Source organism: Branchiostoma lanceolatum, chromosome 2 (genome assembly GCF_035083965.1).
Source record: "Branchiostoma lanceolatum isolate klBraLanc5 chromosome 2, klBraLanc5.hap2, whole genome shotgun sequence".
In the NCBI taxonomy this organism is placed as follows: Eukaryota; Metazoa; Chordata; class Leptocardii; order Amphioxiformes; family Branchiostomatidae; genus Branchiostoma; species Branchiostoma lanceolatum.
Window position 1 is genome coordinate 26502703 of NC_089723.1, and position 17501 is coordinate 26520203.

Sequence of the window (17501 nt, forward strand, 5' to 3'; positions counted from 1 at the left end):
AAACCAGAGTACAAAAATCAGCGAGGCAAGGCGTCGCCTTTAATGTGAACATCAATGTGATTCTCTGTCTCCTCTTGACATGTTTGTATCACTTGTGAGACGAGGCTTGATGAACAATACGTTCTGTTACATATAGCTATGGTCCAACGTTGGTAATGCTGTTCTAAATTAGTGTCAACGGTGGAGTGTTATTGACATAATCAAGAAGAGAGGAACTCGAATCTAGACTTTTTAAAACCATTGCTACTGTTTGACTGTTCTGATTCACATGAGGAACTTTGCAAGTGAAAACTTTCTGTTTCATTGGGATGAATTTGAAAGATGCCGTTTTATGCACATGTCATAACTTGGATGTTTCGTAGTACACTAAGAAGTATGTGAAGAAATAACTACAGCAACACAAATTCTAACTTCACATTGATATGTCTGGAGCCCTGTCTCACACAACCCCTCCAGTTATGCTGTTTGCACATGAGACTGCTGCCACGACGCAATGACAAAACCGAAAACGTAACCTTCTGTCGAAGGTTATAAATAACGCTCAACAGATAACGTTACATGGCTACGCTGGGGAAGAAAGATGCGACCATCATTCCATAGTAACTGGGATGGTGGTTCACCAGTAGGGTTGGCCGCCATGTTGATGACGTCGACAAGATGGCGTGCAGCATGACCAGACCGGTGTAGCCACAGGACAGCGCTTCGTCCACGAGACTTGTTGCATTGACCAGTAAAGGGGTGGGGTCAAGGGTGGAAGCCCACTCGCCACATGCCTGTGCATAGAGGAAGATTTGTAAGACAATCAACAAATATGTGTTTATCGTGGCTTAATAGTCATGTTAAACCTCACTGTTAAAAGTGTAAGAAACATAATACTTTTAATAGTATAATACAACGTTACATACAACATAAATATAAAGTAAACGAGAACCATGCACGTTGAAAATGAAAGATTACACTGAGTATAGAACATACTACATTTTATGTATGAAAACGCTGATACAAAAAGAGAAATGAATGTTCTGGACAAAATGCTCTTAATGATGGCATTACCTTAGTGCCATCAGCGTTTTCATTTGTCTAGAACAGTGTGGCACCTGATCTAAATGATGGCACTAGTGCGGCACCTGATCAAACGGTTGTGCGGCAGGAGAGAAGCCGTACGGCCCGTCGGCAGAGTGAGTGTGCGCCAGATCCGCGCTGACTACCACCACCACCCGCTCTTTGGACGCCTCAAGTTCTTTGTATAGATACTTTCCTGTAAGAAAGGGCGAATGAACTTTCTCTGAGCTTGCTGCTTGTGTGGGTAAATCATGTCCACCCAACATCATCACCAACACACTTTCACATCTTCTTACTAATACTAAAGAACTATTGCGTGATTTCCTAATACGTATCAAACATCAGAAGTACTAGTGTTTCAGTATTCATCAAGATTTAAAAGTACTAAGCCTCCACGTTGGGTCCCGTTTTGCGACAGGGGTGCATAATGTTCCACTTTTGAGAACTTCACGATTAAATACAAAATCCATTGATATGTAAAACGTTAAAGTACAGTATCATAGGAAATTGCTGTCACCTAGCCGCAGAAGTTCCGGTACCATGTCGACACTGTGGTTGTACCTGCGGCTGGGGTGAGACAGCACGACCACGGAGGTTGTGTTCAGGGTGGAGATGAAGTGAAGGGGAATTACCTCAGCCCATCTAAAAAATTACAATGTGAATAAAAACGGGGACCAACTATTCATTGTCTAATGATGATACCGACGAAGGCAATCTTTCGAAAATCTTAACAATGAAGTTGAGACGACGATTACAATTAAAGCAGTACAGCTCATTATCTAAAAGAGCTACAGAAATCTGTGGTTACAGAGATCTGTTACAACCATTATTCAGGGCTCGAAATACTGAGTGCATGTGCACATTTGTGCACCTAGAATTGGAGCAGTGCACCGAATTCTTAACTTGCACCTAGATATTTTGGAAGGCTATAGGGCTAAGGTACTATTGTACACTAGTATACAGAATATTCTTGAAATCTTAGTATCAGAAAAAGCATTACAGCCTTTGTTGTACTTAATTTGATATATTACTTCTTTAGAGTTTTTAAGTTAGTAATAGAATTATAGATTGAGGTTCTTAAGAGAGGCAGTAGGGTTAAACTCTCTAATTACGTTATGCTGACATTCTAGTTTTTAAGTTGTGCACCCAAAATTCTTTCTGGGCACCTAAATGTTTTTATTGGATACACCGGTGCACCTATTCCCAAAAATGACTTTCAAGCCCTGACCAAATCACCTCCAGTTGACAAAATGTTAGTATACCCTTAACTATACCCTTACCCACCTAAGCGGAAATGGGTCATCAGCGCCTCCTGGCGGGCCAAAGGCAGACAGCCCCGATACCATAACGTCCTCTGTCTGAAGTTTTTTGACCATCGTCTCTGACATCGCTGAGTTAATGTCTATAGAAAAACGCGAAAATTGCACTGGAATCTGTGTTCAATGAAGGAATGATCGATTATTATATCAACTTTGAGTATTTTTTTTAGATTTTTACAAATGTGTATTAAGAGTAATATCAGTTTCCTAAAAAGCTAGCCAAAATGTTAGTCTACTCCTTGGTCTACTCAAACTTTATCAGCACTACTCCAGGTCAGACTATACATGCTTCCTCAAAAGTGAAATCACCCAAAGACTCACCCACGGACACATTATAGCAGCAAGGTGGGCAAGCGCAGTTGTCCGTGTCTGCTGAACCATATCCTCTAGGGTTCAAGTAGAACAAGAAGTTGGTAAGGTCAGCGACCCCATGCGGAGTGCTAAGGAACAACAGATCCGGCCTGAGGCTGTTGATCTGATGACCAACCTGTGGTCAGTGGAGAAAAGCGGAGAAATGATATAAGACCTTGATTTTGTAAGAACCAGGAGGAGAAAGGTCAAGGTCGAGTTTGGGCCCCTGGTATGTGTCACTGGAACTGCAATGGCGTATTTGTCAAAATCTTCTAAGGAGAATAACTGAAGACAGGAGCAACAGATTTTCATGCAATTTACTTTGCATGTAGCTTAGACAGAGATGTACATAATGAATTGCAAATCATGCAAATTGGGACTGAATTTGCATAAGTAATGCGGAAAATCTATACTTCCATTCTAGGCATGTTGTGGTCGCTGACATGTACACCTGTTAGCTAGTTTCAAATCTGGGACAAGAATTCCCCATGCTGTTGGTCAAACCACAAAGAGGTACACTACCAAACCTGTATACTTGCTTCTATCATGTGGATAGCTTAAGTGTTATTAGTACTTGAAATGGTGATAATGCAAATCAGAATCTAATTTGCATAATTAAGGGAGCATTTAATAAACCCACTCCGGTGGTTCGACAGTTAAAAAATGCAAAATATGTTGTAACTGAAAAATAATGGGACATTGATAGATAAAAGTTATGCAAATAAAGACCTAATTTGCATAATTAATGAGAAAATACTGTAATTCCATATTCAACTGGAATGTCATAATTATGGCATTTGGAAGTCATGTGACAATGAACATAGTTGAATATAGATTCTGCATATGTAGGTCTAATTTGCATAATATATATTTCATGGAGGTTTGAGGTCTGCGAACTCTTGTTTTAGAACTTGTAATCATTCTAAGCAGGTAAAAGATTATAAATTCAATCAATTTCAAAGGCATGACCCCATGCGAAAATTTAGGCACCATTGTTACACAGCCTGTGTTTCTCGGACATCTGTGAACGTTGATGAGCACCATCTAGCAACAAATACTCGTTCAACACGATATCTTTTTCGAGGACAGGACCGTTTTTACTTCAATGAATTTGATAATGATAACAGCATTTATATCACCATTTTTCTTTCACTCTGAGCCACCTGTCACGGAGGACTGTTTTTTGTTTTGTTTTCCAAGGACTACCGATGAATCCTATTCGCATACTATTAGACGTGAATAACTACGTATTTGCTACCGTAACGTAAATCTTTACCGAGACCCATCACCCCTCCCTGCAACGCCAGCCATTACAGCCAGACACCAGCGCCCTCTAGCGAAGAAGATGGGCATTACCTTCTGGGATGCGTTGTGGATCTGCCATGCCTGCTCAAGTGCCGTCTGGTTTGTTGTGTTGAAGTGTGAGGGGTCGAGTGCTATACCGCCGTGGGGAAGCACAAACGCCCCGACAATCTTACCTTCCACAACATTAGTCACCAAACAAGACAACACGCTAACCACAGCTACAGCTGACCGGACGTGTGCGACACTGCGACTCTCAAAGAACATTTCCTTGGTCATAAGGGTCAGAGGTCAACATGCCATGGACCGTACATCAACGCTACCAAATGGTAGCGATTGAGGCAAGAACCGCAGAACGTGTTTCGAAGAAGTACACTTGGGACACATGTCGCTTAAGCCCCCCTCTCATTGGACCCGCGGCACGCTGGCGGCGTCGCTGCGGTCGATCGAATTGAAAAAGCACTCAACTAATTTCATCACCAAAAACGAATGTTTCTAAGCTTTGTGTGTTTTGTTGCCGTTTTGGTCATACTTGTACGTTTTGAATGATATTCCCATTATAATGTCAAGGGTAACACAAATCCAGTTTAGGACGCAGCGACCCCGCCAGCGTGCCGCAGGTCCAGTGAGAGGGGGGCTTAAGTGAAACATGACAGATGTGTATATATGATATACGTATATAGGGCGGTTCCTCTGAACCAAACTTGGAAGCTTTGCCTAGATAATTCTATCTCTTTTCTATGGCTTTGACTTTGTACGAATAAAAAGAATCTTTAGATTGGCTTGCTATATGTTGGCTTACTCCTTCTTCAGGGAATGCCTAGGCATCAATTTGTCAATGCATATATATTGCTTGTCTTACTCCTTTTTCATGGAATGCTTAGGCATCAATTTGGCATTCCATGATATATTCTAAATGACAATCCCCAAACTTGTCTCTCCATTTCATGTAAAAGATTCTTGGAGGTGGGCTTTTCTGTACTGACCTCAAAAGTAAAATCCGAACCGTTGGACAGAATTCGTAATATTGTAAGTGATCACGGTCTCAAAAGCACGATAGTATTCGAACAAAATGTGCATTTGCTAGGCATCTTGCAACATTCATGTCAACCTCTCATTACATATTTCTGACTGATTACCATTATCTATAATTGCTAATTGACATAATAGCTGCCTCAAACCACACGGCAGTCCACAGTCTGCCACAGTACAATCCAGATGTTGCAAAAATATAACTTTGAATCAAAGGAGGCCCGTATGATGTATACTTTTCACAATAACGATGAAGGTAATTTGGTACTGGAGGGTCATGTATCAGTATAGATCGCTTTCTTAGATTATGATTATTAGGAAAATCCTATACTCAATGATAAGAGTTTCGTAGTCACGGTTCATGCAATTCAGCGAGTGAAAAATGTGTTGAAATGCGATATCTATGCCAATTAAAATATCATTTGCATAATTTATAAGGAACAGTTGAAATTGTTCAGAGCTGAGGTCTTTGAATTCTAGTTTCTTTATTTCTTCAAAAATACTTTTTTTTCATTTGCAGTTAACTTTGTCAACTTCACAATGTGCTCATAGTGCTTGTTTTTATACCATGACTAACTGCATGATGCTTGTTGCATGTTTGCAGGAAGAATGGCCAGTAGGACCTTTTCTGTTACATCTGTAACATATTTGAATTGTTATAAGGAAGTAAATACAAGTTCGATTTGGGCTCCATAGCGGTTTTCATAGGTGAATAATCAGCTATATCAAAAGTGTGCGTTAACTGACAGGTAAAATCACTACTTGGAATCAAAAAGACACAAGGCGCGAATTATATCAAAACTTTAATTTCCACTGTAATTTCTTGAAAACATGAATTGTCATATGAAAGCCCCAATAGTACTTACATATAATACATATTTTACAGCGCATATCAAACTCCTGTTCCCTCTCTTATGTACATTGCACCGTGGTCTTCGCAGAAGTAAAAGAGAAAGACTTCTATCCCATATAACTCACCACAGATAACCAAATGAGACCAGTCCACCTTGTGGTGTGTACTAACCCAACGTGCACGTTTCATTCAAAACAGACCACTCTAGAATTGACCAATCGTCTCCACCCCAGCAAACAGAAATCAACGTCTATGTTTCTTTTATTCTCGTCGTGTATCAAAGAGCATCACGTCTCTAATCTAAAATAGAGATCTGGGAGACGATTTTGCATAACAGTTGTGGTCTACTGACAGCTGACCTTGAGTTTTTGGCCAAATATAGTTTCTAATCCTCTTAACTGAATCCTCATGTCCTTGTACGCGGTCCAAGTGTTTGCAAGTTTTCCTAGGCAAAACTACTTTTCCGTCCATATAAATCACTCCGCCTAAGTCATCTAACAGAAAGTTACTCTACCTATGCCGAAGGCGACAGAATAGCGTGTTGTTGTGTCACAAAACCTGTTCCAACACAAAGCCCGTTGGGATAGCTTCTATCATTGTACTGAGACAATATTGTACTAACACAAATTAAACACACACACACACACACACACACACATACATACATATATACATACACAAACACACACACAAGCACGCGCGCATACACACAAGCACGCGCGCATACACACACACACACACACACACACACACATGTATGCATGTATACAAAGTACAAACATACACACATACGCACACACACACACACACACACACACACAAACACACACACACACACACACACACACACACACACACACACACAAATGTTCGTACGATGTGCAGCTTCAATAACAACGTGTCCCTTTCCCATCGAATTCAGCTGTACACAAATGCTTTGAACTCTATGATGGAAACCACGGATCAATTTTCGATATGTCGGACACGTTAGACGACTGGAAAAGCCAAACCAGACCGGGTTTGTTCCACTGTTAGTCAATGTCATGTATCGACAGTGCACTTTCGATAACTGATTACAATACAATCAAGAAATGATTCCCACTTTAATTATATCTTACTCGTATCCCCTTAACACAACACCTACAAAGAATTTCGTCACGATGATCATATGTATAATCATGTTTTTTTTCTTATTCTAGTATTTTTCTCAGTCAATTTGATTGACGGTATGTTACACAGCAGTTTTTCAGTATGACAAATGGTGGCCGAACAAAAATCTATATGGTCATTGTTCCACCAGGGTTAGTGATTGACAGGTTTGGTGACACAACCGCTATCGCCCCTATGATTGTCTGAATTCTCGCGACAGTGTGTCTCGTTTTCGCTAGAGGTCGCCTCTAACTGCCCAACCGCAGGGTCTGCTTGCACTACATTACATGGCAAATCATCATCATTTCACTACAACTACGTCAGAAAAAGAAACATTACGCCAATACTTTATTCCATGTCATGATCAGTCCTGCGCCGACAACTACAAAAACAACAGAAGCCTTGTGTTATAGTACATTGAACAGTGTCGCCAGCGCAAACAACTAAAGCATATAGAAACTTCTAGTAAAATTCCGTACCTCATCACCATACTGGATCATTTGCATAGTAAACGCGTTTCCTTCATATCAGTACGTGAAGGCTATCGTATTTCTAGTATAATTCTACGGTATAATATAGGAAGCAACAATCCTTAAACTGTTAATCGTTAGAGGACATCCGACATGTCGGTCCGATCAGTCGGGTTTAGGTTCCACGGATCACCTCATCATCACCCGATAGTGTTTCTCAGTGGATCGTTTAGCGTCTTCCAGCAGCATAGTCTAACAAAAATATCACTTTCTTCATTCGTGTGAAAGAGCGATTGTACATGTTGGCATAGTATGTAAATGGTTATATCCTCTGTGTTATAGTTCCTCATGTTGGATAAATGCTCGATGATAATGTCGACATGACCACTTTTTGTTTTCTCGGCGACGAGCCTCCTTTGACCTGTGTTCCTGGCCAATGTTCGGTTAGTTCACGCCGATGACGTGAAGGGTGCCTGATATACTCTCTCGCCCTTTGGTGTTTTCATCTCTTCGGTTGGTCTACAGAAATCGATGGCTCATTTGCAAGAACTGATTTTCCTTGCCTCTCCCTGGACATCCTGCTCTTGGCATGCTTGTTCCTCCGTGCGCGTGCGCCTGCCCCACCTCGATGTTTCCACACTCTCCTCAAAGTCGTCCCGATGATGCTGAGAAGAAGATGATGCAAATGACGGAACAGATGAATGAATGCGTGTCCCTTGCAGCGGTTGAAATGCAAAGTGCGTTAACAGCCATGATAGACAGGAGGCACGTGTTCTGAAAAGTCATCAGAATCATTTTCACCAGGAGTTTTAGCCCAAAACACCTTGCTCATTTCGCTTCGACGCGAAGCACCTTCTTCATCTCTGCTTGTCGTCTTGCCTTACCACTCGGAGTCGTGACGCAACTGGCACTGTTGTGCGACGTCATACGCCCGAACTGATGACGTCGTCATTGTGAGCTTGCTTTGATATGTTGTGCACGTCGCATCATGTGACTATGACTCGGTCACCTCCTGAGGTTAGAAACGTGTTAATGAAACGGTCGATGTTTGACTAGAACGGTGGAGAAGACTCGGGGGACGAGGACACTCGCCTTCTGACGGGCGAAGACTGTCTTTCATCGGAACGCTGTCCGATATGTTCGTCTATCGGGGGTTCTGAGGTTGCGCCGAGGGGCGAGCGGAGGTGAGGAGAGTGCGCATGCGTGGTTGCGATCATGCGGGCTAACTGGTCAGGCAATTGCATCATGACAGCTTGAAGATCATCCAGTCTTTTCTCGATCCTTTCCACTCGCTCTTCCACGGTCTGGTTGTTGGAGTGCAGCTCTGTTACCAAGTCATACATTGTCGACTGCGTCTGCAACAGAGAATGTGGTACGGGACCGTTAGACACCAGAAAGCGTGAAGAACTAGGCGTGACCATAAATGAGGTCCGAAGAAAAAATTACCTCAACACTTTTGTTCAACTCACAAACAGTAAATTGAACAAACCTTCCCGCAAAGAGAGTAATACATTTTGGTTCGACAAACCAGTTTGATTTTTACAACTTTTTTTGCTTCTTTTTTAAAAACATTATTTGTTTTGCGGATGATATTAGAACTATGGTACGACGTCATTGTTGGCAGACAGACCTAGATAAGAGACACACAACGCGTACGGTCTTTGTAAAAACGGTCACGTCACATTTCGTCACATGCGCAAAGCGCAACAACACAAGCTGTGCCGGAAGAGTGCAGGCATTGCCACAAAAAGACGCGTACAACTTGATGATAAGATAACCCAGCCTTTGAAGCACGTCTTATGCGTAGAATATAAAGAAGAAATGTGGAATAGAAGAATGAGTAGACCTGGATCTACCTGTTGCACAAGGCAACATAGTGATTGTGAGGCCAGAAATTACGCGATATCAGTTTGTCTTACTGTTTTGAGCCATTTTGAAACAACGATCCACGGGGTACTACTAGCAGAGGGCCAACCCCGAATGTTTAAGCCGCTTCAAAGCTAAAAGAACACCTGTTCTTATGAATATTGATTATGAAAAATATGACATTGAAATTTAAAACACTGTGAGTAGTTTGTGACAACGAAATATCCAGCGAAAGCAAAGCCCGATGAGAGCAAAGCTGAAACAGAAAATAAGCAGATCATCGAGATATGGGAATAATCTGTTCTTTATCAGCGCATGGTAGTCGTAGCTGTTGTGGATGTCACTTCTCGTGTGATTCAGGCATATCTAAACCCAAGGAAACTGGTTCAATCCGAATCGAGAAAATGGCCGAACTATACATTTCAAGCTGAAAGCTGGAGAAGTGCACAAAAACATATCCAACCTCATGTTATAACTTGTTTTCATGTGGCAAATTGCAGAGGTGTGAAATTGACAACTTTCCGTTGTAAGGAATTTGAAAGTTTGTAAGTGTTCCCGGTGGATTTGATAGCTGATATCTCACAGCAGCGTGACGACACGCCCTGGCAATCGGACGAGAAGCAACATTAAGGACGAGAAGCAGCATCAAGGCGCGGAAGCAGCGGCGGAGGCAGGACGGTGTACGAGTGGACGCACAGAGAATATTGAAGAGCCCATTATGCCATTGGTCCATTTAGAGTCTGCCTTGGAAACGCTGAGTTTTCAAATTCCAGGACAAAATATCGTCGACGCCAGAATTTTGAATTCACCCACGCTTTCATATTGCTTTATGTTGTACGTACTATTATTATAAGATCGATTCATTTCAGGTCATGTTTGTTTTTCCATTAGTAACCCATTCATTATAACTATTGTATTGCTTGTTGGGTTACGTTTGCCTTTTTCACAAATGAAGAAATACTTAGTTTCATCCATGAGAAATATATCTGTGTGCTACACATTGAATGCATGTCATGACAGACTGAAAGGAATTGGTTCTCGTGAAAGCTCGCGTGAATTCAGATTCTGCGTGTTTTGGGATAACTACCACCGCCATTTTGATGAACGTGCGGTTTGAGGTGTCGGGAGGATAAAAGCAAGGGGCTATTCGATATCTCACAGGAAAAGAAACATATAGAAACTGAAGCAAACACAATGAGCGTTTCCCACTCCACACCCATGCAAGCACACCTGAAAGAACTCTATATGAGGCACGGTAATGAAGGCCGTCATTTGATTTTCATCTGAGTCGAACGGGTTCTGCAAACAACCGAGAAGATAAGAGAAAAACAAAATAAGGGGAAAAATTTGTCAGAGGCGTGAAAATGGTTAGGCTCAACAAAGTTGGATACGTGCATCTAAGGCCACGTTTTCACCAGACTTGCAAAGACGGTTACGATATACACAAACATCATCGGAATGAATTTAGTTTCGATAGAAAGTAGCATGTTTTCATTGAGCTTTCGATGTCCTCGCAAAATCTTTGTTAGCTTTGACTTTGTACTGATACTTGGGAATGGATAGAATAAGGTGGACGATTGCATGTCTGTTGAAAACACAACGACATACTTTATTGCAAAAAAAAGCCGACGACTGTGCGTTGAAAAAGATCAAATGACGCCTCTATCATATTACCACTACTGTGCAAAAAGATATACATGTATACAGATATATGAATTAGAAAGTGATGCAAAGGTGGCTACAAACTAGCAAATATAGCAATAGCTGAATGTATGGTGCATGATGAAATATTCGATACATGCAATATTCATATAAGCGTGTTCAATGTTCCCCTATTGATTATGAATACTAGATATTCATGTAAAAGAATAACACGGTACATCCTTGCCAATTCAAAAGGATATTATGACAAAAACACCCAGCTGAGTAAGCGAGTGTAGCACCCAATTTACTGAAGTGTGGCTTACCTTTGCAAGATCCACGAGCGTGTTAGCTTGGTCCGACAATTTCCTTTTCTCCATTTTTACTCTTCGGAGCCTGCAACAGAGAAAGATACTATTGTCGACCAAACGTGCATGTTTAAACAGTTGTCATTACCACTGTGGTGGTTGTGTAGATTATAATGTCATTGCTTCACTTGCCAACGTCAGTGGGGGTGGATTGCAGTAGGCTGGAATGGAAGGATGTTGGGAGAAAATAGTGGATGATGTGGGGGTAGTTAGTACAATCTGCCTGCGCCTAACTACTGTATGCCGTACATACTGCATAACTTCCGTCGTATGGCATGCATGAGAGAGAATATGTGCGGAAAGCATGCAGAAATGAGACCTTTAAGGATGTGCAAACACAACGTATACGTAATATATCTGTGATCCCCAATGGCCTAGCCCAAGATGGCAAATGTTAGTGGTGGTGGTACTAGGGGCTAAGTTGTAAGATGAGCAAGGTATCGCTCGCTTCCTTCCTCCCTTCCTTTCTTCACCCCCCATCCTTTCTCTTCCCCCCGCCTGGCTAGATTTAACTTTCTGTCCGGCAAATAGTACGTCGTAAACATTACAGTGATGAAAAGGCAGCGAAAATGTCGAAGAATAAGCGCCGGGTCCACTTCCTACCGTTGCAACCTTTTGTGGTCAGCATTCAAAACAGAAGTGAAGATTAGTGTTGATGGAATGGCATGGAGATGACAGAATTGAGGACAGGAAAGAGAACAGTGCAACACAGAAACATGCTAATATCTTCTTCTATTATCGTCATGTTCTTATTCTATCGCAGTGATGGTTGCTGATAACCACCTGAAATGATATCACCCGAATAACCACTTCTGTTCGCAAAAAGACTATTTAACTATAGAAAATTCTCATCTGCATACAGACATACACCAAAGTATGCCTATAATTTTTTGTGTTTATCAGAAAGTATTGGCAATCACCTGTATTCTTCTGTAACAAACGAATGTTTCACATGTATACAATATAATCAACGCAATCGTACTTCTGGTTTACCCTCCTTGCACACGCATACGGCTCATATAAACGCCAATTGCAATTCCAAACCGTCCCTTCCTTCATAAGCCATTAGGAGCAATTTACTCTGAACCAGCAGAAAATAACCATGTCTAAAGATACGATGAGATACAGTGACCCCCATAATTTTTGCGTGGGCGGACCCACATTTCTCAAGATGCCCTTAACACCATGAAAACTCCTCAGATTTTATTACAGACGTGGAATCTATTTTTCTGTTCTAATTGCGGATGCACGATTGCTGCAATGGGAAATCATCGTTGTTTGGCATTTGTGCTCTTTTGACACAGGAGACAGTTATGGATCTCTGGGGTTTTGTTGAGATGCTGAATTGAAAGAAAGAACTATATGATAACGGTCTTAAATCAACATGATCACACCATGATCCCAAATATTCAAGTTCTTATTGTAGCTTTGGGATACGGCCGTACAAAATTGGACGTTGATTGTACCACGCGTTAGCTGTTGAATGTCTAAAGCGGGAGGATTAAAGACACAAAGGTGTCGGTAACTATGTGATACTAACAAGCTCCAAAAGGAAGCTTTGAAGACTTAATGGACTTTTTGCCACGCTATGCTCGCGGTAGTGCCGAAATGTACATACTAAGTAATGGTCTATTTTAATGAGCTGTTGAGGTACTTGGGTCCAGTCGAACAACGATTGATTTACCTGGTTATTAGGTGTATGCACATATCTTTTATTTTCATCCACATTACTAGGTAACAGTCTTTGTAGCATATTCAGTATTGTCTTGCAGATCTTTCTTCTGTAGCACTGTGCCATGACTATGGTGAGGAGAATCTACCTGTCCATATCTTCCACTATGGTATTGCAAAATTTAATGGCATATGCTTATTAGAACCTCAACAATGACCTGCATGATTTTCAATTTGGACATCTGTAAGCCCTTACGAAAAATAATCAATAGTTTTGGTGGGTAGCCAAATGCAAACCAAGCCTCCTCATATTATGAGTTATTGGTACATTCCGGGTGGGGATGCTGCATAGTTACGCCTGCAAAATATGTTTATGATACGCAGGATGCGCTTTAGTGTAGTTTGTTTCTTTAACATTATTTGAATGTCCTTTACTCGTGTAATACAACGTATAAGCATTATGTAATTATCGACCTATATCTATTTTGATCACAAAGTGATGAAGAATGATCTTTTACAAGTGACAATTGAAAGACGTAGCTGATTCAGAAAATAATTGAAATAGCTACTGGAAGAGCAAAGTGAGACATGGACAGTGGTGACTAATAGAAACAATAGAGGTCAGGCACTTCAAATGATGCATTCTATCGGTATGACATCACACAAAGTTAGAAGGAAAGGGAGGCTACTCACTGGTGGATGGCTTGAAGGAACTTTCTTTGATGTGTTCTTATTTTGGCATGATTTCTATCCAGTTTTCTGTACTTGTAAATAAGCCACGTTTCTCGAAGCACGTTCGCTGCCGCGTTTTTTATCTGCAAGAGAAATGAAATATAAGTGACGACAGAAGTACGACGTAATAAAGTAGCTAACAGACCAAGTAGAGCTAAACAGACAGCCCTAGGTCTGTCATGGAGTCATTGAACCATTAGGGCACCACACAGGAAATTGTTTGCTCATGGTTGAAGCAATGCCAACAGGGTTGATGTTTGCAGTTCAGCTTTCTGTCCGACCGTTGGCAGCCAGAAAGTATGATTTGGAAGGTCTTGATATTCATTTACATTGTATAACCGACTATCATCAATACATGATAACACACAATTGTATGAATTAAAACAATATGAAAGTACATGTATTAAGTAGCTAGCGCAAGAAACTCAGCATAACAAAACCGTCTACGCATATTGACGCATGTTCGTAAGCATGTATTAGATATAAGATGTCTCCTTTCCTTAATTAAGTTAATATGATCTGAGTCAAATATTAATTTGGAGTGTTTTGAATGCTTTCCCCGGTTTAGCATCATCTAGGAAGAATATCTAGGTGTTGAACTGTACTACATGTATGACAAGGATGTGATCCTGATAACGTCATTGAGTAAAACATCGGTTGCTGTAAACCTGCCGACAGCTCTTAAAACTGTTTTCATCGCTTCTTGAGTCCTGTGTTACGACATTGCAATTAGAAAATTGACATTTGTAGAACAAGATCAAAAATACCTCCGAACTGTAGCTATTTCAAGAAGAATATTTATTTATTTAGGCCCATGATGGCCTTTGATTTTAGTACACTCTATATTAAGGGGGAAGTGGTAATTAGACTACAACTGAATGTTTACTTAGGGGAGTGGGTGTCGTACTAATTAGGCACTATGAAATGTTGATGTGGAGATAGAAATGATGTGTCAGCTGTTCCTAGTCATTCTTCTTTTAGACTATCATAGACAGAATTTCATCAAACAATACCGATATTCTCAATCATGCTGCGAATTAATTCTCACGATCTGTGATGTTAGCTGCCTTATTGACCTGTTTTAAATCGGCCTCTACTATTTGATTATGTATCTAACCTATATTGTTATATGTAGTTAATGAGACAGGTGTATCTTCAAATTTATAGTTCTACTGTATTTTATTTCGAGATAGCGTTCTGCACACCCATATTGAATTGTTTTGTCTCAAATGTAAGCGCTGTCTCTGACTTGGCTTGCTGAATGGACACAAGCATCTGTGATAACATGAACAGCTAAAAACAGCTTTTGACAGTTTCTGCCGACTTCACCCAATGTGTATTCAGTCTGTCATATTTTAATGCCAAGCACGTTTTTCAGATTTATTTTACCAACTGTGCATACAATGTAGACTCGGCACAGCGGAAACTACTAGCTTTATGTTTGTTATTTGAGTATTTGGCAGCTATGTCGTCGACAAGATCTGAATGCCGAAAAGGCTGACTGTTCTGTAGCGCACCCCTTGAGAACGACTTTGGATGGACAGCTGTAAGAACAAATGTCACGCAGCAAGACCATAATGCACTGGATGGAATACCAATATAAACCGTACTTACCCTTTTTGTTAACTGTGTGTCCATCATGAAATTGTGGACATGTTTTTCGGCGCGGGTAAGCTCCAGCTTCCGCGCTATAACAGCTACCACTAAAGCTGTACAACCGGCTCCCTGTGAAGTTGTAGGGAACACAGCAACAAACGTACAAATCAGACTGAGGACGTGGGAAGACCATGGTATGGAGAGGGGGGCGTGCATGGTTTGAATGAAGGATAGTGGGCGCTAGGAATTGGGCTTATGAGTTTTGTTGATACATTATAAACCAGATAAATACATCTAACGTACAGTAGTCAGTGCAAAGGTTCAGCAGGGCAGCGATATGGTGATTCGGTTTGCAAAGATGATGAAATCTTGATGATAGGGAGGGGGCAATGCAGATTGGTCATTGCGTCAGCAAACATTCGGTGATGGGGATTAGCAATGATCTACACACACTACATGCATGCAATTCATGACACTGCAACATATGATGAAGAAGTGTGGTTGGGACGCGGACCTTTCTTGTGGACGCGGGGTCGCAAGAGAGATTGTGGTTTTTGCATCTTGTTTTATTTCAATTTTCTGACTGAAATTTTGTATATAGAATATGGCAGAAGAAAACAAAAAAAGAATTAGGATAATTTTATTTCTCTTTTTGTGACATAACCAGTTTCAATGAGAACGCTAAGAGAGTATGCACATGTGTTAGAATGCTGATGAATGTGAATTAGTTGTGACATCAAATGAGTCTCTGTTCAGAATTTATCAAAAATGAAAGAAAGTGATGTTCGTGACATTGTTAGATCAATGCGTATGTTTGATGAGAGTTAGGATAAGATATGTGAAATAAACAAAAAACGAGATTCTGTGTCCTTGTTGCTTGAAGACATTTTTGTCTCATGCATGAAAACTGTTGTTTCAATTTCTCAGAGGTCGATCCAGAATTAATATATAAACTGCGTTTGATGTTACAATGATGATGTAAATAGAAACTTTTTGTATTAGTGTCGGAGGAACTAGATGAAAAGGAGCATGTAGAGAAAAGAATGGATCACCTTCTGTCCCATGAATGCAGAAGCTTTCTGCTTTTAGTAGATGCAAAGCATAGTCTGGGGCATGCCAGCCTTGAGTAATGAATAAGCAGTCTTTATTTCTGTCATGCATGGGCACTTTGTCTTGATGATATCTTGTCCGTACTACCGGGCTCAAACATGGGGCACCAACAGGGTTTTGTTGAGATTGACTCTCTCTTATATAAAGCTTGAACTTAATCCGCCAGCAGGCGTTCAAACCTGGCAGATGTGACGTAAGTTGACATCCATTTGCCAAATGACGTAAAATTTTCCATATGTGACGGCAGAGAGTCGGGGAATAACGTTTTGGGCAGACAGAGGTGCTGAGTAATATAAGCGCTTGGGTCCTAATGCACCGAACCAATTTACTGTGGGTGCATTAGTGTCGACTCGGCAGGGTGATGTACTTGTGTTCTCACACGGTGCGGGTCAGCCACCGCGCCGGGCACGTACACTGCCCGACCCCGATGGCCTCTCACGACCACGCACGCCATAAGTGAGACGCGACCGTCTATTTTCATTTGCATCGGCGAAGGAGATCTTTGCTAACCTAATGGTCTGGGCAGAACGAGCTAGTTCATCTTAAGATGTTAGTATTGATTATATCAAGATACGAGCAAAAGTGATCGTTTGCATTACGGAAAATGAATCTGAATATGAAGCACATCTGGAATTATTTGTTGTGATATTTCTCAACAACACAGTTAAAAATATAAATTCCATCGTTTTTGCCTCGTTGACTATTTTTTGTTTACGAAAGAATAGCTGATTAATCTATCACAATAACGATGAACTAAATATATATTAGTCTGTAATGATACAAATTCATATACAGGAGTCGATCAACAATAATTTCCAGTGATATCCGAACGAACTAACAATCCAACAAATGTTTTAAGTGTACTTACTGGCATTGCTTTCACAGAGTAAAACACATATTTCACAGGGAACAAACAAGGGAAAGCGGTTTTCATAAAGTAAAGGAATCTGTTGGATATTCCGCATTACAAGGGTTCGAC

The 17501-nt window shown here is 40.9% G+C and overlaps 2 protein-coding genes across 6 annotated transcripts in view; both read right to left on the minus strand.

Annotated features, from left to right (window-relative positions):
* Positions 1-17: 17 nt before the first annotated feature.
* Positions 18-4347, minus strand: LOC136428258 (uncharacterized). Its single transcript, XM_066417633.1, has 6 exons — positions 4089-4347; positions 2703-2868; positions 2347-2464; positions 1580-1704; positions 1128-1258; positions 18-773 (listed from the first exon to the last, which is right to left on the minus strand). The coding sequence occupies exons 1-6, from the start codon at positions 4311-4313 to the stop codon at positions 555-557; spliced, it is 984 nt and encodes a 327-aa protein (XP_066273730.1). The 5' UTR covers positions 4314-4347; the 3' UTR covers positions 18-554.
* A 1505-nt stretch (positions 4348-5852) lies between these two features.
* The window catches only part of LOC136428260 (small conductance calcium-activated potassium channel protein 2-like), a 134983-nt gene continuing 123334 nt past the window's right edge, over positions 5853-17501 (minus strand). For 4 of the 5 annotated variants that reach the window (XM_066417636.1, XM_066417637.1, XM_066417634.1 and 1 more), the window contains 5 exons: positions 15431-15541; positions 13778-13899; positions 11372-11441; positions 10635-10703; positions 5853-8893 (listed from right to left, as the gene is read on the minus strand). In XM_066417636.1, the coding sequence (XP_066273733.1) occupies positions 8591-8893; positions 10635-10703; positions 11372-11441; positions 13778-13899; positions 15431-15541 (675 nt within the window). In that variant the 3' untranslated portion in view covers positions 5853-8590. The remainder of the gene's footprint in view (positions 8894-10634; positions 10704-11371; positions 11442-13777; positions 13900-15430; positions 15542-17501) is intronic. The other variant, XM_066417639.1, reaches the window with a different exon arrangement.